Source organism: Schistocerca gregaria, chromosome 8 (genome assembly GCF_023897955.1).
Source record: "Schistocerca gregaria isolate iqSchGreg1 chromosome 8, iqSchGreg1.2, whole genome shotgun sequence".
In the NCBI taxonomy this organism is placed as follows: Eukaryota; Metazoa; Arthropoda; class Insecta; order Orthoptera; family Acrididae; genus Schistocerca; species Schistocerca gregaria.
In genome coordinates, this window is record NC_064927.1 from 411442800 (window position 1) to 411469117 (window position 26318).

Genomic DNA, 26318 nt, shown 5'->3' on the forward strand with positions numbered 1-26318 from the left:
TGTGAGCTGTACACATAATTGCAGACCACCTGCATATTTTCATGCTATGTGTCTTCTCCTATGGCTATGACATCTTCCAGCACAATAACCATCCTGTGTCACAGGGCCAGAATCGTGCTACAGGGGTTTGAGGAGCATTACTGTGATTTTTTGGTGACCAAATTCGCGTGATTCTTTATTATGTCATAGTTACTTAATAAGAAATAACAATTTTAATGTGACAAATAATATTAAAATGATTTGAGTGTGTACGTGCTCGTATAGTGGTTAAAGATGGTAGGAATTCCCGATATTTCGGGCTAATGAGCCTAGGATGACCAACCAGTACTGTGTGGGTTTTGGCTGGGTGGAGCTTTAATTCTACATCCTGCGCCCATTTTCAAAGTGCATACACAACTGTGTTGACATTCTCAATAGCTGTGTTCAGATTTATTGGTTTTGAATTCAGATAGAACTGGAGGGCATCAGTGTACATGTGGTATGTGCAGTAGGATAAGATTGATGACACATCATGTACATACAATGAAAGGAGTATAGGGCCTAACTCCAAACCCTGGGGGACAACTCATACTTCCTGCCCACGTTGGTAGATATTTCATCAACTGTCTTCTAATGTTTGAGATGTTATTCAGTTTTCTAATATAATGCAGGAGATTATGCCAAAGTCGGTTCCCTGCTACTGAGAAGGGCATGACACACTGCTGGCGAGACTTCCGATATGAGTGGAACCATGGCACTGCACTTGGCGAGAAATTGAGGTTGCGAAGTTTGAAAGTAAAATGTCGCTGTCGTCAGTGTCAAATGCTTTGATGAAGTCTAAGGAGAACATGATAATTTTCTCTTGTGCATCCACAGCAAGCCTCAGGTCATCTGTCACCTTTATCAAGGTAGATCTTGTGCTGTGATGTTTGCTAAAACCTGATTGGCATTCTTCTAGAAGGTTGTTTGTAGTTAGACAGTTTTTTAGCTGGTCGTGGACTATAGCTATATTCCAAGGCGTCGGATAGTGCTGGAAGAATCGGAACATGTCACTAAGCGGAGGGTTCTATGGCAACATCCCTTTTTTTACCGATTTTTCATAACCTGTGCCTAGACTTCAGGTGTCATATACCTCCAGAAACCTACCAAGTCGAATCCATGGCATACAGAATCTCTACTGTATTGGGGTGTAAAGGTGGGTAGGCACTCTATTAAGCAATGGATACAATATTTTGCCTCATCAACGTACATTCATCTACGATATATAGACAATAGACTTAACTATTGCATTTTGTACTTCCTATAAACGTGTTCTGTGTACAACACATCTCTACAGGTCGTTAGTAAAGTTAGTCAGGAACACGTGTCACAAAATTATCAGCCTGCCCGGTGCGAGGAGAGGCAAAATGGATACACGCTTTCAATTTTCGTGCCAACAAAATCACTTAAAAAGATGTCACTTTGAATGAAGTAAATTCACTTGCAACACGATCCTGCAGATTCTAGTGCATCTTTATCAAGGTGTGAGCACGTGTCATCAAAGTTGTTATAATTGGTGTCTTCCTCACCACCAACTGACCTCCCTGAAGAGTTGTGACTGGAGTTACTGAAGGGAGCAACATTCATGAAAACATGGTGGTCCAACGTGACATGTAAGCACGTGACATGCAGATCTCATGTCAGAACAGTTGGTCCCCACAATTTGCATATAATTTGGCTGTATACACTACACAGTGGATTTCTCTACGTAGTTAGTTCCAGTATACACTGTTATTTATTTTGGGTCCACAATCTTGTGACTGGTTTGATGCGGCCCACTGTGACTTTCTCTACTGTACCCAACTCTCCATCTCAGAGTTGCAGTTACACCCAACGTCCTCAGTTATTTGTTGGCTATATTCTGGCCTGTCTGCACCTACAGATTTTCCCCCTCTGCAGTTCCCTCTAGTGTCATGGAAATTATTCCCTGATGTCTCAACATATTTCCTATCATACTGTTCCTTCCTCTTGTCAGTGTTTACCATGTTCCTTCCCTCGCTAATTCTGTGGAGAACCCCATCATTCACTATATTATCAGTCCAATTAATTTTCAACGACATTCTACAACACCAAATCTCAAACACTTATACTCTCATCTTTTCCGGTTTTCTTACTGTCCATGATTCACTTCCGTTCAGTGCTCTGCTCCAAACGAACATCCTCAGAAAATTTTTCCTCCAATTAAGGCCCTTGATCGATACCAGTGCTAGTCTGTGTTCTCTGTCTTATTTGCTTTGTCTGTTGTGTGATTTTTCCTTCAAGGCAACAGAATTCCTTCACCTTGACTACTTTGTGGTCATTATCTTAAGATCTTTTCTGCTCCTCCTAATCACTTTGTACTTTATTCAGTCTGTTCTGCATTCATTGTGTACGCTCATTGCACTGTTCATTTCATTCAACAGGTATCGCGACTATTCTTGACTGTCACTGAGGATGGCCAGTCTCATCATTGATATCCTTTTACCCTGAATTTTAATCCCACTCCTGAGCCTTTCTTTTATTTTCATCACTGCTTCTTCGATGTTTAGATTCACCTGTAGAGGCGAAACATTGCATATCTTACACTCTTTCGAATCTGAACATTTCGTTCTTGGTCTCCCTTTCTGATTCTTCCCTCTTGGTGTTTGTACATATTTTGTATTACCTGCCTTTCTTTATACCTTACTTTTTCTGACAATTTTGAACATCCTGCTCAATTTCACCATTTCAAGCCCTATAACGTGTCTTGATTTTTCTTAAGTCTTGCTTCTTTTATCAAGTGCAATGCCACAACTGGCTCCTTAATGCCTTTACCTTTCCTAAACGGAAACTGATCAGCAACTAACGGATACTTATTTATTTTTCCATTCGTCTTTACTTCTCCTAATATCTCTTACCTTACTCCCAGAATTTCTGTGTGAGATATTTTATAGTGGTAGCATAACTCACACAGTTTTCTCCCAGTATATGTTCTAGAAATATATCCAACAGGCTGATGGTTGAGTGGAGATAATTTGTAAGATTTCGATTTGAGTCTTTGCACAGATCTCTGAGCAGATGCTAGTCACATGCATATCTTAGGTGTTAAACAGCACCATGATTTTCACAGACACCTTTTTAATGCCTCTCCTAACTCATCTAGTTTATTTTGAACTGAAAACCAATATGGTACCTGATGTACTGACCAAGCAACAAGGCACGGTGTCATGTGATGATCACAGCCTGCTTACAAGGCTTACACATTGCTGTTCATATGCTGGTGATAGCATTTGTATCGTGTGTCATGTAGATCCATAGACCCATGAAAGAAAAAAAACTTCAGGCGGTTCTGTAATGTATTACCTGCTGTTACTTCACCAAGGAACCATAATACATGGTAGAATAGAATGTACCCTGTGCCATACACATAAGAATGGCTTGCATAGTGTTCTTGCAGACCACGTTTTTCTTGACAGTTATAAAGATTGCAGTGTGTACGATAGTCCCCGACAGCGGCAGAGTGAGAATGTGGCGACCCTGCCAGAGGAAGGAACTACGAGCTACAGTAGAAGAGAAATTAATTTACAGTAGTACGCAGATTGTGGTTGTAGCTTCTGGTTTTCTGCCGCTTGTAGAGACTGCGATGTAGTCTGCTTGACAAGCAGCGGAGCAGTGAGAATGTGGCGACCACACCAGGCGGAAGGAAGTCGTCCAGAGACAGCGGCGGTCAGTGCCGGCTGCAGTTGGGACTGGGGTTGGGGGTGGGGGTGGCTGTTTGGCACCACAGACCCCCTCCTCCTCCTCCTCCTCCCCCACTGCTCTCTCATTTCCAACACTGACGCCCTCTGGGCGCCCGCAGAAGATTTAACGAGTCTCAGGATCAAAGGCGAATTTTAATGAGAAACATCCCTCTGCGTGCCTCGGCATTCTCCCTCACCTCCTTTGTTCCCAGGACTGAAACTTTTCAAGTTAAATTTGTTATCCGTTACGTTTGGCCGAGGAAGGGTCGCGCCAACTTTTCCATTTATATTCCTCAGCTGTCTTCCATATTATTTCTTTCCCTATGCCTGATCAAAGGCCGCGGCAGCTCCGGCGATAACAACCGGTACCGTATTGAGAAATGACTTTGTGGCACACTAACTTCCCTTATCCACCTGAACTAATGCAGTCACCTCGTTAGTGTGAGACCATTTAGGTCACTGGTATCTGCTGTCTTTAATATAACAGAGAAATTAATTTTCGTGCTTTTGCTGAGAGAAACGCTGGCGTAGACGCAGGTGTTCGTGCAGTAGATAGATGGTACATCTGTTCAGTTAAAGATGTGTCCATCTCGTGATCCACATGGTCAATGTTCAAAATCGTTACATCAGAGCACAGGTGTGTGATATGTCCTACAAAATTGACGCTGGTGTTGTGTATAACCGATATGAAATTCACTCTCTGATGTCCTGATCGAAAATGTGTCAGTGAACAACGGCAACAAGAGAGACCAATAGGAATATCTGACTGAGTGCCACAACAACGCATATTAACTAAAGTATGCTGATGTGGCGCAAGATGTGGAATTTCCGATTGGACTATAAATTTATGGTAGGGAAGATGCAGCCCACTTTTTCTATTAGTTTTTCCATTCGTCTGTAAAGAATTCGTGTTAATATTTTGCAGCTGTGGCTTATTAAACTGATAGTTCGGTAATTTTCACATCTGTCAACACCTGCTTTCTTTGGGATTGGAAATATTATATTCTTCTTGAAGTTCGAGGGTATTTCGCCCGTTTCATACATCTTGCTCACCAGATGGTAGAGTTTTGTCAGGACTGGCTCTCCCAAGGCCGTCAGTTGTTCCAATGGAATGTTATCTACTCCAGGGGCCTTGTTTCGACTCAGGTCATTCAGTGCTCTGTCAAACTCTTCACGCAGGATCTTATCTCCCATTTCATCTTCATCTACATCCTCTTCCATTTCCATAATATTGTCCTCAAGTACATCGCCCTTGTATAGACCCTCTATATACTCCTTCCACCTTTCTGCTTTCCCTTCTTTGGTTAGAGCTGGGTTTCCATCTGAGCTCTTGATATTCATACAAGTGGTTCTCTTTTCTCCAAGGGTCTCTTTAATTTTCCTGTAGGCAGTATCTATCTTACCCCTAGTGAGATAAGCCTCTACATCCTTACATTTGGCCGCTAGCCAACCCTGCTTAGCCGTTTTGCACTTCCTGTCGATCTCATTTTTGAGACGTTTGTATTCCTTTTTGCCTGCTTCATTTATTGCATTTTTGTATTTTCTCCTTTCATCAATTAAATTCAATATTTCTTCTGTTACCCAAGGATTTCTACTAGCCCTCGTCTTTTTACCTACTTGATCCTCTGCTGCCTTCACTACTTCATCTCTCAAAACTACCCATTCTTCTTCTACTGTATTTCTTTCCCCCATTCCTGTCAATTGTTCCCTTATGCTCTCCCTGATACTCTGTACAACCTCTGGTTCTTTCAGTTTTAATCTACAGGTCATAAGCAATAGATTGTGGTCAGAGTCCACATCTGTCCCTGGAAATGTCTTACAATTTAAACCTGGTTCCTAAATCTCTGTCTTACCATTATATAATCTATCTGATACCTTTTCGTATCTCCAGTGTCTCTCTGTATCTCCTACATATCCGAACAACGTCGCTTTGGTTCACTTCGAGGCGCCTGGACTCTCCCCTGGTTGAGAGTCCTTCCTGGCACAAAGTAACAATGCGGACGCGTTCGAACCGCGGTATTGACCGTCTAGGCATGGTTGAACTACAGACAAGACGAGCCGTGTACCTCCATCCTGGTGGAATGACTGGAACTGATCGGCTGTCGGACCCCCTCCGTCTGCTAGGCGCTGCTCATTGATGGGTATTCACATCTTTGGATGGGTTTAGTGACATCTCTGAACAGTCAACATCTATCTTCAGGAGTTCTGGGAACCGTGGTTGATGCAAGACTTTTTTCGAGGTGTGTATAAATAAGTATTATATAGAACGCTAAGCCTCGCGGTTCTTAACTATCCCGCTTAAAATACAGGGTTATTCTAAGTGATAGACCCGTTTTCAAAACTTCGTACTTATTCAAGTACAAATCCAAAATGAACAAGCTTTATGCCATTGAAAAGAGGAAGTTTCAACAGTTTTTTTAATAACGTTTGATATAAATTTAATATATTTAATAATTTATAATAATTTGTAATTAATTAGTTTCTAATAATTAGTTAATAATGAGAAATGTGATAAATAATATAAATGTTCAACGTGGCCACCGTTGGCTGCACCTCAAACATCCACGCGGAAGCCAACCTCTTCCCACACACGCGAAAGGGCATCTGCTCTTGCTGAGTGCACGGCAGCAGCGAGCCGGTTCCGCAGATCGTTCAGAGTGGTTGGTAGAAGCGGGACGTAAACAGCTTCCTTCACATAACCCCAATAAGAAATAGTTGCAGGGTGTGAGATCAGGAGATCTCGGTGGCCAGAAGTGCAGAGCCAGGTCCTCAAGTCCGCTGCGACCGATCCAGCGCTGAGGAAGGGAGTTATTCAAAAAGGCTCGTACATCACGGTGCAAATGAGGAGGAGCTCCATCCTATTCGGAAATGAAGTCCTGGGAATCTTTCATAAATTTGAGGGAGCAGCCATTGTTCCAACATGTCCAGGTACGTGATACCCATTAAAGTTCTTTCTGCAAAGAAAAGTGGTCCCTAAACCTTTCTACGAGATACGGCACAGAACAACTTGATCTTCGGTGAGTCTCTTTCCTGTTGCAACCATGAATATGGATGAGACGCTTCTCTTTGTCACTGGGGTTGAGAGTCTGCACAAGTTGTAATCTGTAGGGATTCTGCAGCATACGCCGTCTCAGAACTTTTCGTACAGTTGGTTAAGGTATTCCAAGTTCTCGATTAGCTCTATTGGTAAAATTACTGGAACTGCGCAAAAAACTTTCTCGAATCCTTCGGACATCATTCCCTGACAGACGCAGTCGGCCTGTGCTTTTTTCTTTGCACACACTCCCAGACTGTTCAAATTGCTTAAGCCAACGGATAAAGCTTTTGCGAGTTGGTGGTTGTATACCGAATTTGGTACGAAATGCCCGCTACACTGCAATTTGCAACTCACGTTTCGCGAAGTAATGAACTCAGGAAACCTTGTGCTCTACAGCCGATATCTCACTCACAATTGACAGTGAAACGAAACGACGGCCCAATGTCCCGCGACCTCTACCGGCCGCTTCTGAAACCATCACCACCCGCCCGCTGCCGTCCGCCAAAAGCTTTGAAACATTCTCTTTTCATTTGTATAAGGCTTGTTCAATTTGGATTTGTACTTGAATGCGTACGAATTTTTCAAAATGGGCCCATCATTTAGAATAACCCTGTATTAAATTTCAGTAACGGGGTTCGAGGTATGACCACATATTCAGATTGATCAGCTGATTACGTTACATTTTTGTTTCCTCCTTGTAATCACTTGGTTGTTTTGAACTTCATTTCACTACAATGAAGGTATAATTTGCAGTTGCTACCGTAATATGGGACTGAGATTGTAAATTTTAAGTAATAAGAATAAAAGTAATGTCATAAATCACGAAAACAACTCAGAAGTCACCAAACCGATACGGTAATGATTTGCGCATTTTTGAGTTACAATAACGATACCAATACAACACATGACCATACGTAGACTTAAATATTTTTTAGTCTCGACGGGTGCTGTGGATTGCCCACGAAGAAAGAGAAGTTTAACACAAATCAGAGATTGTTTTATTGGTTTGGTTCATTATAAATGGTTGTCCGCTGGCGTTCTAACATTGATACATACGAACTGAAGTCTTACAAAGCTTTGTTGGAATCGCCACATTAGTTCTAGTGTACAGCGATATTGTGTACAACAAACAACATGTTAAGAGAGCAATTCACGAGGCTGCAGGCAGTGAATAACAAATCCTTAGAACCGCAGATCTGAGAGGAGCGCAATACAAATACACCGATTGGAGTTGCGCTAGAGTGTGTGTTGATGTCTCTAGAGGAGATTATGTTCATCAAGAAAATTTATCAAACGTGTTTCATAATTCCACAATGAACAGACGTGAAGAAACTGGTAAACTGTCGTCTTGCCGAAGCTGTAACACGGACGCTGCTAGACGTCGCCTGTGAGTAGGGCTGCTTACACACACAGCAGCAACCGAGATGGACGTAAGCGTGGGCTTTAGGCTAGACCTCAGAGTAATTCTGTTTCGACCACGAGGTAAATAAAAGCAAATCTGATTCACGAACTGGTCTACAACATGCTCCTGCTCTGATACGGAGAGCAGTAATACCACCTCTGGTTTGCGACAGCTTAAGTTATTTTCACAGCTAGCTGCCACGGCTGATTGTACCAGATATACGGAGTGTCGAGCTCCAAGGCTACTGAGGGGGTGGGGAAACCCTGGCGAATTACTTCCCTGCCGTGGGCAGCCGCTGCCGTGTTGAAGGAACTGGTCGCGTGACACGGCGCAATTTATCAGGCGTCCTGTAGCCGTTGTATCATGCTTACCAATGCACGCCTGCTCCCAATGACAGTGTCACCTCGTAGCCTTGACGAAATCGATCCTTGAATGTTACGACCCATGCCTCGTACTCCCCGTAACAGCTCTCGATTGTGTGACTTTTCATTGTTCAAGAACTTCACAACTGCATTTGCTTCCGTCTGCGCTATCGCGTTGTGGACCTTATAACTCATTAAAGCATTACATAAATTATATAACAGACTTGCATATGTATGCGGCATTTTTTACGACCGTCGTCATTTCTCGCTCTCAAATTTAATTAATCGCATCTTTTAACATCAGATAAGAATTCACTTGACGCTTTCCTGAGAGACAATCTCCACTCATTCCAAATTAATAATATAAGTGTAGACCAGATGTGGCTTAAATTCAAAGAAATAGTATCGGCAGCAATTGAGAGATTTACACCAAATAAATTAACAAACGACGGAGCTGATACTCCTTGGTACAGAAAATGGATTAGAACACTCTTGCAGAAACAACGAAACAAACGTGCCAAATTTAAACAGACGCAATATCCCCAAGATTGGCGATCTTTTACAGAAGCTCGAAATTTAGCGCGTAATTCAATGCGAGATGCCTATAACAGTTTCCACAAAGAAACTTTGTCTCGAAACCTGGCAGAAAATACAAAGAGAATCTGATCGTATGTGAACTATGGTGCTCCAAAAGCGGAGTTACTAAACACAGCCTTCTGAAACGCTTTCACAAAAGAAGACAAAGTAAATATTCCAGAATTCGAATCGTGAACAGCAGCCAACATGAGTAATATAGAAGTAAATATCCTCGGAGTAGTGAAGCAACTTAAATCACTTAATAAAAGCAAGTCTTCTGGTTCAGATTGTATACCAATTACGTTCCTTTCGGAGTATATTGATGCATTAGCTCCATACTTAACAATCATATACAACCGTTCGCTCGACGAAAGATGCGTAACCAAAGATTGGAAAGTTGCACAGGTCACACCAATATTCAAGAAAGGTAGTAGGAGTAAGCCACTAAATTACAGGCCCATATCGTTAACGTCGATATGCAGCAGGACTTTAGAATATATATTGTGTCAGAACGTATTGAATTACCTCGAAGAAAACGGTCTATTGACACACAGTCAACATGGGTTTAGAAAATATCGTCCTTGTGAAACACAACTTGCTCTTTATTCACATGAAGTGCTGGGTGTTATTAGCAAGGGATTTCTGATCGATTCCGTATTTCTGGATTTGCGGAAGGCTTTTGACACTGTACCACACAAGCGGCTGGTAGTGAAATTGCGTGATTATGGAATATCGTCTCAGTTATGTGACTGGATCTGTGATTTCCTCTCAGAGAGGTTACAGTTCGTTGTAATTGACGGAAAGCCATCGAGTAAAACAGAAGTGATTTCTGGCGTTCCCCAAGGTAGTGTTATAGGCCCTTTGCTGTTCCGTATCTATATAAACGATTTTGGAGACAATCTGAGCAGCCGTCTTCGGTTGTTTGCAGATGATGCTGCCGTTTATCGTCTAATAAAGTCATCAGAAGATCAAAACAAACTGGAAAACAATTTAGAAGAAATATCGAAATGGTGCGAAAAGTGGCAGTTGACTTTAAATAACGAAAAGTGTGAGGTCATCCACATGAGTATTAAAAATAAGGCGTTGAACGTCGGTTACACGATAAATCAGTCTAATCTAAAAGCCGTAAATTCAACTCAATACCTAGGAATTACAATTACGAACAATTTAAATTGGAAGGAACACATAGAAAATGTTGTGGGGGAGGCTAACCAGTTACTGCGTTTCATTGGCAGGACACTTAGAAAATGTAACAGACGTACTAAGGAGACTGCCTACACTACGCTTGTCTGTCCTCTTTTAGAATACAGTTGTGCGGTGTAAGATCATTACCAGATAGAACTGACTGAGTACACCGAAAACGTTCAACGAAAGGCAGCACGTTTTATCACGAATTATGGAAGAGAATGTCACAGGATTTGGGCTGGACATCATTAAAAGAAAGGCGTTTTTCTTTGCGACATAATGTTCTCGCGAAATCCCAATCACCAACTTTTTCCTCCGAATGCGAAAATATTTTGTCGACACCGACTGACATAGGGACGAACGATCACGAAGATAAAATAAGGGAAATCAGAGCTCGTACGGAAAGATATAGGTGTTCATTCTTCCCGCGCGCTATATGAGATTGGAATAATAGAGAATTGTGAAGGTGGTTTCATGAAACCTCTGCCAGGCACTTACATGTGATTTGCAGAGTATCCATGTAGATGTAGATGTAGATCTTGCATCCATCTTCTAGTCGGTTTTGCGATCATCTGGTGTACATTCATTTATATTTTGTAGCCATCGGTTAACATTCATTCGTTGGAGGTGGCCGCACCAAGTTAACATTTAGCTATCCGTGGCATCGAGTGTCTTTTTCTCGTACAGTTTCCGGTATTTTTTGGTTTCTGTTACGTTCCAATCTGTAAATGCTACATCTTCTTCGCCAAAAATCAATCTCAAGCTTAACCAAATTTATTTTTGTCCTTTTCGGCTAGCTAATATATTTCAGCACCATACGTGGTGATACTCGCTACGAGTATCCTGGGCAGCAAGACCTCCGGTTTGTTTGTAATTTTGTCACTTCATAGGAGGAACGTAAGGTGGCCACTTATTCTTTTGCTTCCCCAATTTTATTTGTCATGACTTGTGCGCTTCTTCCGTTTCTTGTAACAGTGATGCCTAAGTATTTGAATGAACAGACATTTTTAATTTGCAGAATGTTACAGCCTAGGTCAGCGAGAAGATTTGAACGTAGTATTATGCAAAAATAAAAATATCTGTACGTTTTAATACAAATGGAAGAAGAGCACGAGAGATCACAAATAAAACTGGCAAGTAAAATGAGTAACTGGCCAACTTAACTCTTTGCTTTGGAGTGACAAAATTACAAAGAAAACGAAGGTCTTTCCGTACAAGTCAGTTGCGGAGAGTATCAGCTCATATGGCGCTGAAATATGGGAGCTAAACAAAAAAGTTGTATCAGAATAAGGTTTTAAAAATTTGGGGAAAGATGGCCAACATCAGAACAAGAAAAACATATGCTGAAAGCATCGGCTGTAAAATGCATACCTTAATAGCTATGAGCACAGTTGTTCACCCTCGATACTGTTAAACACATCTCTTCAACTACAAGCTCTTTCCTTTCCATATTTTGCGAGGAGGTAATACGAAAAAGAACAAGAACAAGGAAAAAAAGTCCAGTAAACATGGGCTCTAAACAACATACCTTAAGAACTATGAAAACTTCTTCATCATCTCTACTGTGACACACATCTCTTCTAGTCACCGAGTGCTTATAGCTCTTAAGATACGAACTTTAGAACCAGTGCTTAGCGTACATCTTTGTTTTGTTTCGATCCATGCTACTGCCTCACAGAAAAGGAAGAGCAAAGAGCTGCAGTAGAAGAGATGTATTTCAAGTAACAAGGAGGAACAAGAGCTCAAAACTCTTAAGATATACATATGAAAGCCCATGTTTACTGGATATGCTTTCTTATTTTGGTGTAAGGAAACTGTCCCCAAAGTTTTAAAATGTCCTTCTGAAACACCCTGTACATAAATATAAAATATAAATTTTAGCATATGTGATTCGAAATATGTACCTGTCCTGTGTGTGTGTGTGTGTGTGTGTGTGTGTGTGTGTGCATCCAAAATCTCGCACTACAGATCAGAAACGGAGAGGGTACAACTCGAGTGTTGCGGGTAGCGTACTTCACAAAACAAGGCGTTGCTCTTACACTAATGCTGACGGTCTTCCTTTGTTCTTGCTGCAGTTTCGTGGGAATGACGAGTCTCAGAACTGTGGCGCTGCGGTCACTTCATACTTGTAGACTCGTTCTCACTTACTGAATAGAGCACGAATGTAAGACAAATCGTGACTTAATGATAATACAGAAGATGAGTACACGACTTTGCTGGTGTAAAGTAGCATGACAAAGCGGAATGACCGATTCACGGAATCAGATGACCTTTATTGAAGCTGTGTTATGTGGGAATCTGGAGGATGCAAGACGAAAACTAATTGATTTAAAGTACACAACCGCGGATGTTTTCCATTAGAGGAGGAGTTATATAGGGAATAAGTTTCATGTTATACAATCATGACGTGAAACATACAAATTTCGTCGAATACAAACAAAAGGATTGTATTATTTTTTTATTCCACATCCACCATGAGAAAACATACGTTCTGCGTCAAACGAAAAGTGGGCACAAAGCAAAGTCAGAGTTATATTCATTGGACAAAAAAAGCGCTCTATATCAGTATGCATTTGGTCGTGGAAACTTGCGTTTTTGGGCTAAGAGCAAGTTGTGTAGCTTATCATTTATTTCTGTAATTTATTTTAATAATTAATAACCTTTTAGAGATTTCAGTTCATCCTCATTTCATGTTTTTTCTTGTACTGTTGTTGCAAATTCTGAAACGCCTTGAATTTGTGTGTATGTCATCTAAATTGTTAGACATCCTGAGAATATACAGGGTGGATAGCTGAAGACTTGCACCACTAATACTGCGGAAATTGAAAGTTCTATTGACGTGCAGTTTTCGTAGAATGGATCGGTATCAGTCGCTTGTATTGTTAGCCAATCAACAGATCGCAATAATATTTACAAAGTGCACTTTTTCAGCAAACATACGCTTTACTTAATGGAACAATGCCTATTGACATTAACTAACTGAAAGTAGCGTATATTAGAATGTCAGTGTTGTTTGTTGCAGGTTTCTAGTGCGAGTCGTTTATGAGGTATCGTATTTTGAAAAGTTTCCACAGTGACACTTGTTTGTGCCATTCAGACTGAGTAGTTGCTAGGTGTGATGTTGTTATGTTTGCTTACAGTGTGCTTCTGTGTTCCTTGAGTGCACTGCAGACACAGAACCCAAATGAATATTTCAATAGCATAATTTGGAAATGCCTTCCTAAAACGGCATTTGTAGGCATGCATACAATGAAACTAGAAGTTCGTGATGTTGTTATTACATTCAGTTGTGGTAATATTGGAAAGTGGTGGGTACTGAAAAAGATGGGAATCAATCCTGGTGAAAATATGATCACTGGGCTGCAACACTGCGATAAAATGAGGAAAGCTGATGCAGACAGGTCTACATCTAATATGGCTAAGAAAGCAAAATAAACATCCAGGAAGGTGAAAAAGAAGCTGGAAGACCTGCTAGAGGCCAAAGAAGGGTCATCATATGCAGCAGGACAGTTTTAATTAACTGTAAGTGACAAATTTCAAAGTTTTTTCCTTAAAGTCAGTTTCCCAAAACTAAAATTTTCAGTACTTATTCCCCATTATATCAGAAACTATCATAGATAAATGAATTAATTTTCAATGACTCATAAAAAGCCACCTCTGCTACTACATTCATTAATATTACCCCATTAGGAAGTTCACAAAAAATATTTTCTGCAGAAAAAACTTATTATTTTTTGTTAATAAACTTAAAAAAGTATTTCTTAAAAACTATAAAATGGATAAAGTAGATTTTAGTACATTTGACTCTATTAGCATCATGTAACATACAGTAAAAATATTAAGGTCTTGCATCAAATAGTTTTTTCGAAAATGGGTCAAATTCTTGCCTGAATTAACGTGGGTTATATAGGCAGAGTGTGGTCCCCTTAACCTGTGAACTTGCAATGTTACTGTAGTCCAGAAACTTCATTACTCTACATTCATTATTTTTCGGTGTTGCGATTTTTTTCCATCACTATAGAAAAACAAAAAATAAAAAGCCTGCATTTTTGCAATTCTGTTTAATGTAAAAATGAAAGGAAAAAAGAAAGAGGAAAAGGATGACTTTGTAATTTCGTTTTTGTAATGTGTAGCTGGTGCTAGCGCAAACAAATGCTGCTAATCATGTCTTTTATGTGATGCCCTGCTTATGCAGATCGATATTAGCTTTTTATATCGATACCTATTAACAGGAAGGGCAAAACGCCAAGAATACCCAGTACTCCAGCAGTGAGTGAGCAGTGCTGCTGCATGTCGATAGAAGTCAGTGCTGGCCAGGTCGGTACGCGAGTCGGTGCTGGAGTACCGGGTGTTCTTCGCGTTTTGCGGTTCCTGTTAAAACGTATCGATAAAAAACTATCGTTGTGCATAAGCAGGACACCGCATAATAGACGTGATGATCTGCATTTTTTTGGGTTGTTTCCAGCTACACACTGAGAAACCTAAATTACATGTACTTGCCGTAACAGCAGGAAAAATGCACCTGCCGACTCTCAGAAAACACACCCAGTATGTCGGATTATTACAGCTTATTACGCATACCTGGATATGGTGTGTTTCGATCGAGTCTTGACATATCTCTCAATGCAAAGCGTTTTGGATAGCCAGCTGGTTAGGCAATATTCCGCATGTTCTGTGGTTCTTAACCATGACGTCTTACTGTGGTGTGAAACAAGTTTGTTTTACAATGATAATATATCCTCGGGGTGATTAATTATAGCAGCGTCCAGGCCATTTTCATGATCTAGTTTACTGTGTTTTAAGCTTAACCATGTTCATTGTGTACGCCCTCTTGAACACACACAAACCATACACCACACCTCATACTTCTACACATTCAGAATTGCTGGCCCACCCACTGGAACCAACTCTCGCAGCCTTGCTTCCCACATCAGTCTTCAGTACACTACAGCCGTCCTTTCGTCCCATCTTAGACTCCCCTGATCAGCCCCGTTCTCTCGAAGGTTCACATCTGCACACAGTTGTTCATTGACCGTAAGCTGCCATTTGCTGTCTCACAGACTATAACCTGTACGTGATCGTTGCTATCCAATACCGATTTATTCATTTATCTAACATGAACACAATTTTTAATCCTTTAACAGTGTTGTGCTATATTTACAGTTTACTGTAACCTCCTTTTTATGTTCATCAGATTCAGATTCAAAATGGTTAGTTACGTTTGCTTCTACGAATGCTGGTAGCTTTAACTCTGTATTCACAATAAAGCGGCTCTGTCCGCAAGCAGGTGACAACAGGGTCTGTTACATTGAATAGGTTGTTTGACGAGGGGCGGGCACTGCGATTGTAACTTCTGTAATTATAACTTCATTGATGTAGCTATCAATAAGCCAGCAGAAGACCACACCAGCGATTGCATATGGCAATAGCACGACAAAATTACAGTATATATCCGCTCTTGCCAGAAAACTAAAACAGCCTGACTGGATTAAATACCAATAAACTGCGCTTAGCACTCACTAATGTTGTGATGACTGATCGGATAGCAGTGAATATTGTTCTGTTTATACACACATTTGTATAGATAAAACTTTTTCGAATAGTGGTGTCAATTTATTGTAATATTTGATATACACTCCTGGAAATGGAAAAAAGAACACATTGACACAGGTGTGTCAGACTCACCATACTTTCTCCGGACACTGCGAGAGGGCTGTACAAGCAATGATCACACGCTCGGCACAGCGGACACACCACAATATTTATGAAGTGTACTTTTTGTGGAAACATACTTTTTAAATGGAACAGTAAGAAACTAAAAGTAGGGTAGATTGTAATGTTAGTAGTGTTTGTTTCAGGATTCTAGTGGGAGTCATTTACGAGGTTTCGTATTTTGGAAACTTCCCATACTGACAGTTGTACACTACCTGTGGTAGCACACACTAAAGAACACTACGCATGTCGTCTGCGACCAGTAACTAGACAACTGACCATCACAGCTTGTGTTCGAAATGACCACCGGCAGCGGCCGTACACCCTTCTAGTATGGAAAGGAACGACTGCTGCATGCGTGCTAGTATTTCAGAGCGAAGATGTCCGTGCAGGCGGCAGTAATGCGTCGTTGCGTATCATCTGGTGTGGTTGTTACCTCTTTGTAGACAGCGTCTTTCATCTTTCCCCATAGATATAAGTCTACAGGCGTCAAATCTGGGGAACGGACCGGCTAAGCTACAGCTCCTCGGTGTCCATTCCAACGATTCGGAAGCAGTTCGTGAGGATATGCTGTGGTACTTCGTGCACTATGGGCTGGACAGCCATCATGTTAGTACGAACGTCATCTAACATCCTTTGAAGCTGCTATACTTGTGTGTGTTCAGTGTTCCCGTTTATGAAACACCTGATGAAGTTAATCGGATTGTCGACAGACAAGCAGTGAATGTGTCGTGTATTTATCTAGACATGACTGGTAAATGTGACTGCATCACTAAACAAGATACATGGTATCCTGTCATAATAGTCATATACAGAAGTTAACACCTTCTCATAATCGATTCCATGCAGCTCTTGATGGAGAGAGGTGTGATAGTGATGCAACCTATGTCTATGGAGAATGCGTAGGACAGTGACCTGAGTCATGCCGCTTCCTCGTGCAATTGCGCTGGAGCTAACGTGCGGATCAACTGCAACACCAGCAAGAAAATTCATTTCACCTCTTCTATCATCACTTGTTTCCTTCTGTTACGTTGTCTAGGTGTTCCAGTACCACATTCATGTAACTGGTTGAAGAGATTGATAAATAACTGCCGAGACGGTTTACCTTGCTGCAAACACCGTACAAGAACGAACTGCATTCTTCCTAAACTCGACTCACGACCTAAGTATGCCGGCTTTGCCGGCCGCAGTGGTCTCGCGGTTCTAGGCGCGCAGTCCGGAACCGTGGGACTGCTACGGTCGCAGGTTGGTATCCTGCCTCGGGCATGGATGTGTGTGATGTCCTTAGGTTAGTTAGATTTAAGTAGTTCTAAGTTCTAGGGGACTAATGACCACAGCAGTTGAGTCCCATAGTGCTCAGAGCCATTAGAACCATTATGCCGGCTTTTTCTGCATTCGTAAATCCCACAGCCCACTCACGACTTACTGTTTGACTGTCTCACGCTAACCCTGTCCGGTCAACAATTTTCCATCTTCTAATTTTGTTTCCTCTCAATATCAACAGTTAGTTTTCTCAGCCTTCTTCTCAAACGTTTTTGAACATGGCTTACACATTCTATTTTGCTAATAATGGCATCTCCATATGGCTTAGAGTTCACCACATTGTTGTATGCCTTACTGTCACCATCACCCAAATATTTGGTGTACCGTACGCCTCTTGTTTCTACAGAGCTATGAAATATTTGTTGTGCTCCATGAACTTCCATACCATCACTTGTGCCTCTAAAATTAGCCACACAGTTGTGTTCTTTATGTTCATTGACTTTAAAACATTTGCAATATTTAGACATTATCTCCACATCTAACACTTTACTGGTGTCTACACTCGTGGCAGTCACTACTCCATTAAGAGAAGTATGTCCTCCTTTCTGCCAAATTCCATCAAGTGCAACTGCAACATCTGAATATCTATCATTTTCTTCCACTGCTTCCCTAGCAGCCAGTTTCATGCTTCCCTCGCTGACCTCACATACAGCTTTCTCTAATATTGCAGTCAGTTTTTCAAATTTATTTGGTGGTTGATGTAAGTTCATCACAGAAGAAAATGTTCTCCCTGGAGCCCTGCCCTTGCCAGTGGATCGTAAGGCATAAACTAATGTAGTATTGATTTCATAAGGGCCACTTGCATCTGGTTTTGAAGCACTCATAAATAAAATCACAGCTGAGCATTTAGTGTAAATTAAATCCAAAGTAATTGCTAGGTCTTTTCTCCCACTGGCACTCTCACAAATTTTCACACTCTATGACTCACCAAACTGTCTACATGTACAAATATAGAAATTTCATCTGATAATATTCTCAAATTTATAATAATGTTACAGCACTCCTTGTCGCTTACGGTAAATTCATTGTAACTCTCTTGAAATGATGAGAGCTTCTTTGGTGATGCACTTGTTGAAGAATTACAATTAGAAAGATCGTTGCCAGGCGACAGAAAGCTTTCTTCTACAGAAAGCTTCCTTAACTTGTTTCCTCTAAACTGTTGTTTCTTGAAAATGCCTTTACGTTTCGTCGTCTTCAATAAACACAACAAAACACACGTAAACAAACACTGAAAACGTAAGTATAACAACTACTCGCAATCACACTTGAACAAAACTAACCACGTGTTTGAAAGCGTGTTCTTTACAAACAGCAGAAACACGAGAATACCGACCATTTCCTTCCAAGGATAGCCGACACACTCGGGAGTAAAAAAATCCCTAACGTGCAATGTAGGGCATATATAAGATCTAAAACATATGCAGAAAAGTGGGTGACTGAAAAGTGGGCGTAGCATATAAATACATGTGGTAGTAATTTGCTCTTTAAACGCTCGAAAAAAAAATTTTCAGCAATATCCTTTTCAGAGTACTTCAATAAAACCTTAATTTATCGAAATATGATGAAAACCGAAAATCGATTTTTTTCGACCTGAACCGCGGTGTGATCCCCTTAATACAAGCCAAATTAAGCAGTCGCAGATGTGAAATGCTGGTACTTTAATAACCGGCGTAGCCTCCAAAACATTGAATGCAAACATGCAAACGTGCATGCATTGTGTTGCACGATTGGCGTTTGTCTGTTTGTGGGATAGAATTCAATACCTGTTGCCGTTGATCAATCAATACAGGATTGGTTAATGCTGTTTTATGGATGACGCTGGAGTTGTAGTTGGACAATGTCCCATATGTGCTCAACTGGAGACAGATCTGGCGATAGACCAGGCCAAAGCAACATGTCTACACTCTGTAGAGCATGTTGGATTTGAACAGCGGTATGTGGGCGAGCGTTATCCTGTTGGCAAACGCCATCTGGAATGCTATTCATAAATGGCAGCACAGTAGATCGAATCACCAGCTCTTCCTGTCATAAGAGATCACACCGCAGACCATGCCTCCAGGTGTAATTCCAGTATGTGTAGCTCGCAGACAGGTTGCTTGCAGGCCCTCAACTGTCCTCCTCCTAACCAACACGTGGCCATCACCGGCACCGAGGCAGAACGACCTTTCATGGCAAACATAACAGACCTTCATCCTGTACTTCAATGAGCTCTCGCTTGACATCACTGAAGGCGTAGATGTGGTGGTTTGGGATAAGTTGAATGCACTGCTACAGAGCGTATGATTCGGAGCTGTCCTTGAAATAACCGATTGTAACAGTTCGTTGTCTGACTGTGGTGCCAACTGCTGCTCAAATTGCTGCTACAGATACAGCACGATGTACCAAAACCATCCGCCGCACACGATGGTCTTCCCTCTCGGCAGTTCCACATGGCAGTCCAGAGCTCGGTCTCCTTGCGACCATCCATTCTTGTGACCACCGCTGCAGCAGTCATGTACAGAAGCTACGTTCCTGTCAAGACTCCAGCTTTTAGTACCTCTATTAGGCGACCTCGTTCAAACTTAATAGGGCGTTCATAATAACGTCATTATCGTCTTGACTAACATCAACTCAACACGTCCAATCTCAAAGGAAACTAACGCTCACTACCGTTACAGCGTGTATTTAAAGCAAACCTGATTTGCATCCTCATAGTGGCGCTGCTAGTTTCATTCTAATGCGAATGGCACGAAATATGAATAGACCTCATTCTACCGACTTTCATTTATGTCGCACAACTCATCCTTGGTGCTGCGATCTTTTTTCCGTCAGAAGATACCAGATAGATTATATAATGGTAAGACAGAGATTTAGGAACCAGGTTTTAATTTGTAAGCCATTTCCAGGGGCAGATGTGGACTCTGGCCACAATCTATTGGCAATGAACTATAGATTATAACTGAAGAAACTGCAAAAAGATGGAAATTTAAGGATATGGGACCTGGATAAACTGGAAGAACCAGAGGTTGTACAGGGTTTCAGGGAGAGCATAAGGGGACAATTGACAGAATTGGGGAAAGAAATACAGTAGAAAAAGAATGGCTAGTTTTGAGGAATGAAATAGTGAAGGCAGCAGAGGATCAAGTAGGTAAAAAGACGAGGGATAGTAGAAATCCTTGGGTAACGGAAGAGATACTGAATTTAATTAATGAAAGGAGAAAATACAAAAATGCAGTAAACGAAGTAGGCAAAAGGAATATAAACATCTCAAAAATGAGATCTACAGGAAGTGCAAAATGGCTAAGCACGGATGGATAGAGGACAAATGTAAAGATGTAGAGGCTTATCTCACTAGGGTAAGATAGATACTGCCTACAGGAAAATTTAAGAGACCTTTGGAGAAAGGAGAACAACTTGCATGAATATCAAGAGCTTTGATGGAAACCCAGTACTAAGCAAAGAAGGGAAAACAGAAAGGTGGAAGGAGTATGTAGAGGGTCTATACAAGGGCGATGTACTTGATGACAATATTATGGAAATGGAAGAGGATGTAGATGAAGATGAAATGGGAGATAAGATCCTGCGTGAAGAGTTTGACAGAGCACTGAAAGACCTGAGTCGAAACAAGGCCGCCGGAGTAGACAACATTCCATTAGAACTACTGACGGCCTTGGGAGAGCCAGTCCTGACAAAATTCTACCATCTGGTGAGCAAGATGTATGAGACAGGCGAAATACCCTCAGACTTCAAGAAGAATACAATAATTCCAATCCCAAAGAAAGCAGGTGTTGACAGATGTTAAAATTACCGAACTATCAGTTTAATAAGTCACAGCTGCAAAATACTGACGCGGATTCTTTGCAGACGAATGGAAAAACTGATAGAAGCTGACCTCGAGGAAGATCAGTTGGATTCCGTAGAAATGTTGGAACACGTGAGGCAATACTGACCTTACGACTTATCTTAGAAGAAATATTAAGGAAAGGCAAACCTACGTTTCTTGCATTTATAGACTTTAGAAAGCGGTTGACAATGTTGATTGGAATACTCTCTTTCAAATTCTAAAGCTGACAGGCGTAAAATACAGGGAGCGAAAGGCTAATTACAATTTGTACAGAAACCAGATGACAGTTATAAGAGTCCCCAAAGTTATTCAATCTCTATATTGAGCAAGCAGTAAAGGAAACAAAAGAAAAATTCGGAGTAGGTATTAAAATCCATGGAGAAGAAATACAAAACTTTGAGGTTCGCCGATGACATTATAATTCTGTCAGAGACAGCAAAGGACCTGGAAGAGCAGATGAACGGAATGGACAGCGTCTTGAAAGTAGGATATAGCATGAATATCAACAAAAGCAAAACGAGGATAATGGAATGTAGTCGAATCAAGTGTGGTGATGCAGAGGGAATTAGGTTAGGAAATGAGACACTTAAAGTAGCAAAGGAGTTTTGCTATTTGGGGAGCAAAATAATTGATGATGGTCGAAGTAGAGAGGATATAAAATGCAGATTGGCAATGGCGAGGAAAGCGTTTCTGAAGAAGAGAAATTTGTTAATATCGAGCATAGATTTAAATGTTAGGAAGTCGTTTCTGAAAGTATTTGCATGGAGTGTAGCCTTGTATGGAAGTGAAACTTAGGCGATAATTAGTTTAGAAAAGAAGATAATAGAAGCTTTCGAAATGTGGTGCTACAGAAGAATGCTGAAGATTAGATGGTTAGATCACATAACTAGTGAGGAGGTGTGGAATAGAATTCGGGAGAAGAGAAATTTATGGCACAACTTGACTAGAAGGAGGGATCGGTTCGTAGGACATATTCTGAGACATCGAGGGGTCGCCAACTTATTATTGGAGGGCAGCATGGAGAGTAAAAATCGAACAGGGAGACCAAGAGATGAATACACTAAGCAGATTCAGAAAGCTGTAGGCTGCAGTAGGTACTGGGAGATGAAGAGGCTTGCACAGGATAGAGTAGCATGGAGAGCTGCATCAAACCAGTCTCAGGACTGAAGACCACAACAACAGCATGCACGTTTTGTAACTCCAATTCATATAATTCTCTGCTTTTGCGTACGTAAAATATTTCGACGTGTGTAACATTATACATTAATGTAAATTCGTAATTTCGATTAAAAGTTTAAAATATTGAAATCTACGTAATATTCTGCGAGAAATCATCTCTGAAGTGTATCGGGAGGGCGCCATGAGGAAACGGTGTCAAACGAGTCTGGGCAGCACAGAAGGGGCTGATTAATACTGCAGTGCGTGAGCGAGGGGCTAGCGTGTTCGTAACAGCGGTTTTAGACCGTGTTTTCAGTGTATAACGCGGACTGTTTTCGATACATATCGCGGACTGTGAATTTGAAATATACATAAATTAGTGTCTCCTGCCGTGGACAGCCATCTCACAAAGTAAACTTTAAAATTACGGGGTGCGGGCAGAGTAGTAACAAGTTTGCTTATTGGAGCGTTTCCGGTACGTAGCGTGGACTGCCAGCTTAATAGACGTACGGAACAAAGGTTATTTTTTCTACACGAAGTGACCTCAGAAAATAATAATCTGAGAGCTACGATGTTCGGACAGTGCAGTAACGTGCTTACCATGTGGACTGTTTTCGATGCATAGTGCGTAATCTGAAATATAAATGTAGTGAACAGCTTGCCGGTATAAACTACACTGATGCGATAAAAGTCAGGGGGTATACAGACGGCAGTAGTATCGACAACAAAAGGTATAAAAGGGCAGTGCATTGGCGGAGCTGTCTTTTGTACTCTGTGGATTCATGTGAAAAGGTTTCCAACGCGACTATGGCCGCACGACGGGGATAAACTGACTTTCAACGCAGAATGGTCAATGATCGAGTCAGTTATACCAGAGGCCTCCCTCCATTCCGTGCAAATAAAGCCCACACATTTAAGGAGCCTACACCAGGTTGCAGAGTGCCTTGACGGCTTGGGTCCATGGGTTCGTGGGGGCTGCACCACACTAACCTTACCACCAGCTCTAACCAGCTGCCCTTGGGACTCATCTGATAAGGCCACGGTTTTCCAGTCGTCTAGTTTCATGCAGTGCCTGAGATCCATCCGCGGAGTAACGTGGAAGGACCGAGTGACCAACGAAGCAGTGCTATCTAAAACTAACTGCAACAGTATCTCAGCTATCTTGAAGCAGAGACGACTCCGCTGGCTGGGACACGTCCACCGTATGGATCCTGACAGATTACCACGTGAGGTGATGCTTGGAGAGATCTCTATAGCCAAAAGACCTGTAGGAGGTCCTGTATTGAGGTTCAAGGACTCCTGTAAACGAGATATGGACAGCTTTGGAATCGACACAAACTGATGGAAGGTAAGGACTAGCATGAGACCAGAGTGGCGTGATGATATATCATCTGGCATGTCGAAGCATGATGAAGGATTGTTAGACAGATTAAGACAGAAAAAGCTGCGCAATGCCACCACTGCTCCTGCCTCAGCAGCCAGACACACTTGTGACAATTGCGGCAAGAGATGCCGTGCTGCCATTGGCTTGACAAGTCATATGAAAAAATGCAACCCATAAACACACAGACACTGAAACAATCATCTACCAAGATGTCGTGGCCAATTTAATTATTGTCTAATCGATATGGTCACGAGCCCATGAGAGGCGAGATCTTGCTGTTGGCAAAGGCTTTCGCATAGGTCGTATGCTGACATAGCCCGTTAAAGCCGAATTGCGCCACGATATCATAATGAATACATTCATCGTACATCCCATATTGATTTCTGTGGTTTTAGCTTTAACACTCATAGGCTGACGCTGCTGCTCCCGATCGTTAAGTGAAGCCAGTCAGCCACTGCGTCATCCGTGATGAGTGATGAGAGGTAATGGTTCAAATGGCTCTGAGCACTATGAGACTTAACATCTGTGGTCATCAGTGCCCTAGAACTTAGAACTACTTAAACCTAACTAACCTAAGGACATCACACACATCCATGTCCGAGGCAGGATTCGAACCTGCGACCATAGCAGTCACGCGGTTCCAAGCTGAACCGCACGATGAGAGGTAGTGCCTGAAATCTGATATCCTCAGCACGCTCTTGACACTGTGTATCTCGGAATATTGAATTTCCTAACAATTTCCGAAATGGAATATCCCATGCATCTAGCTCCATGTGCCACTCCACATTCAAAGTCTCTTCATTCCCATTGTGCGGCCATAAACACGTCGGAAACCTTCTCACATGAATCACCTGAGTATAAATGACAGCTCCGCCAACACATTGTCCTTTTATACCTTGTGTATGCGATTTTAAACCCATCTGTATATGTGCATGTTGCTGTCCCATGACTTTTGTTACCTCGTTGTTGTGTGACCTTTGGGTATGTTAGTAGAGAAGAATCGGGTCAGAAGAGAGTTACTTACCCTTGGGCGGGTTGATGTGCAGCGCAGACCGGAAGAGGCTCTCCTCGTCTCGCCAGTCGCGGTTGCGCACGACGGTGCGGGCGCCCAGGCTGGCCAACGTGACTGCGAGCGCGACGAGCAGCAGTGCGTGCAGGCGGCCGCCGCCAGCAGAGGTGGCAGCCCTGAGGCGCGCCCAGCCGAGACCGAGCAGCAGGCAGTGGCCGGCGCTGGGCAGGTAGAGCACGCGCTCCGCCGCCACGAAGCCCACGTAGAAGAGCGCGTTGCTCGCCGGCACGTACGGCAGCACCAGCAGCGACAGCGACACCAGCAGCGCCACGCGGCCCGGCACCGCGCACCTGCCGCACCAGCAGGGGGCGCGTACTATGGTGCTGTAGGACTGGTAGCAGCTGAAGATATACCACTGCCAGTAGGGGGCACTGTTAGGCCGCCACTAGCAGGGGGCACATGCTGTGGCTCTGTTGGACGGCGGGCAGCTGGCAATATACCACTGGCAGTAGGGACACTGTTAGGCCACCACCAGCAGGGGGCACATACTGTGGCACTGCAGGACGGCAGGCAGCTGGCAGCTGGCAATATACCACTGGCAGTAGGGGGCACTCCTAGGCATCCACCAGCAGGAGGCACATACTGTGGCGCTGTGGGACGGCGGGCAGCTGGCAGTATACCACTGGCAGTAGGGAGCGCTGTTATGCCACCATTAGCAGGGGGCACATACTGTGGCACTGTGGGACTGTGGGCAGCTGGCAATATACCACTGGTAGCATGGGGCGCTGCTAGGTCGCCACCAGCAGTGGGCGCGCCACTAGTGGTTTTATAAGCTGCCTGAGGGTCCATCAAATGGTCAACTGGTGGCGCAAGTTTTCTATGATAACTCACTTGTCTTGAGGAAATACACTGGTGAATGATGACACTATGACCACCTGCCTCACATCGTGCTGATCCACCTCTAGAATGCAAAGTATTAGTGAATCTGCATGTAATGGATTCGACAAGTCCTTAGTCAGTTGCCAGATGTATTGCTACCAGATATACAAACACAGGTCTCGCACTATCCTGGAAATGACTGGCAGTGGTTTGTGGGCCCTGTGCCATGATGGAATGATGAGTTATATTGGCACTAACCGGTCTGGGTCGGTCAGACTGCATTGCCCATGCATGTGGAACTCCTCTGAGGAGGAGAGAGATTTACCTGTGGAATGAGGAGGCTTGAAAGTGGGCAGATCAGTGGTTGTAAGGACAGAGGGTGGACACACAGATTTGGAAGTGTGACACCAGCTGACTGCGCCAGTGTGTACTTGAAGAAAGCTACACTGGCAACAGTGTTTAACTCTCTACACACAGGATGCAAGAGGCACAGTGCCTCAAAGCAGATACCGCAGCATGTAACATGACGCAAGGGGCCAGATATGTGAAGTGTTAATGTGGCCTCTGGGTTAATGGAAAAATCGGCAAAAGGTACTGTCATTTGTCAGTTTTATAGGAGAACCGTCTTGGTTGAACATTAACGTATGATGCGTCAGTATCACATTACTCAGTCTTGTGGTTAAAGACTTCTCTTCTGTAGGTTGGGAAAACTTTGAGTTACAAACTAACTGATTGCTTAAGTGTGTTGTGGT

General features: G+C 42.5%; 1 protein-coding gene across 1 annotated transcript in view; it reads right to left on the bottom strand.

Annotated features, from left to right (window-relative positions):
* Positions 1 to 26318, bottom strand: part of LOC126285222 (protein O-mannosyl-transferase TMTC2-like) — a 534787-nt gene that overhangs the window by 123574 nt on the left and 384895 nt on the right. Inside the window, exon 7 of the mRNA XM_049984523.1 lies at positions 24703 to 25037. Within this exon, the coding sequence (XP_049840480.1) occupies positions 24703 to 25037 (335 nt within the window). The remainder of the gene's footprint in view (positions 1 to 24702; positions 25038 to 26318) is intronic.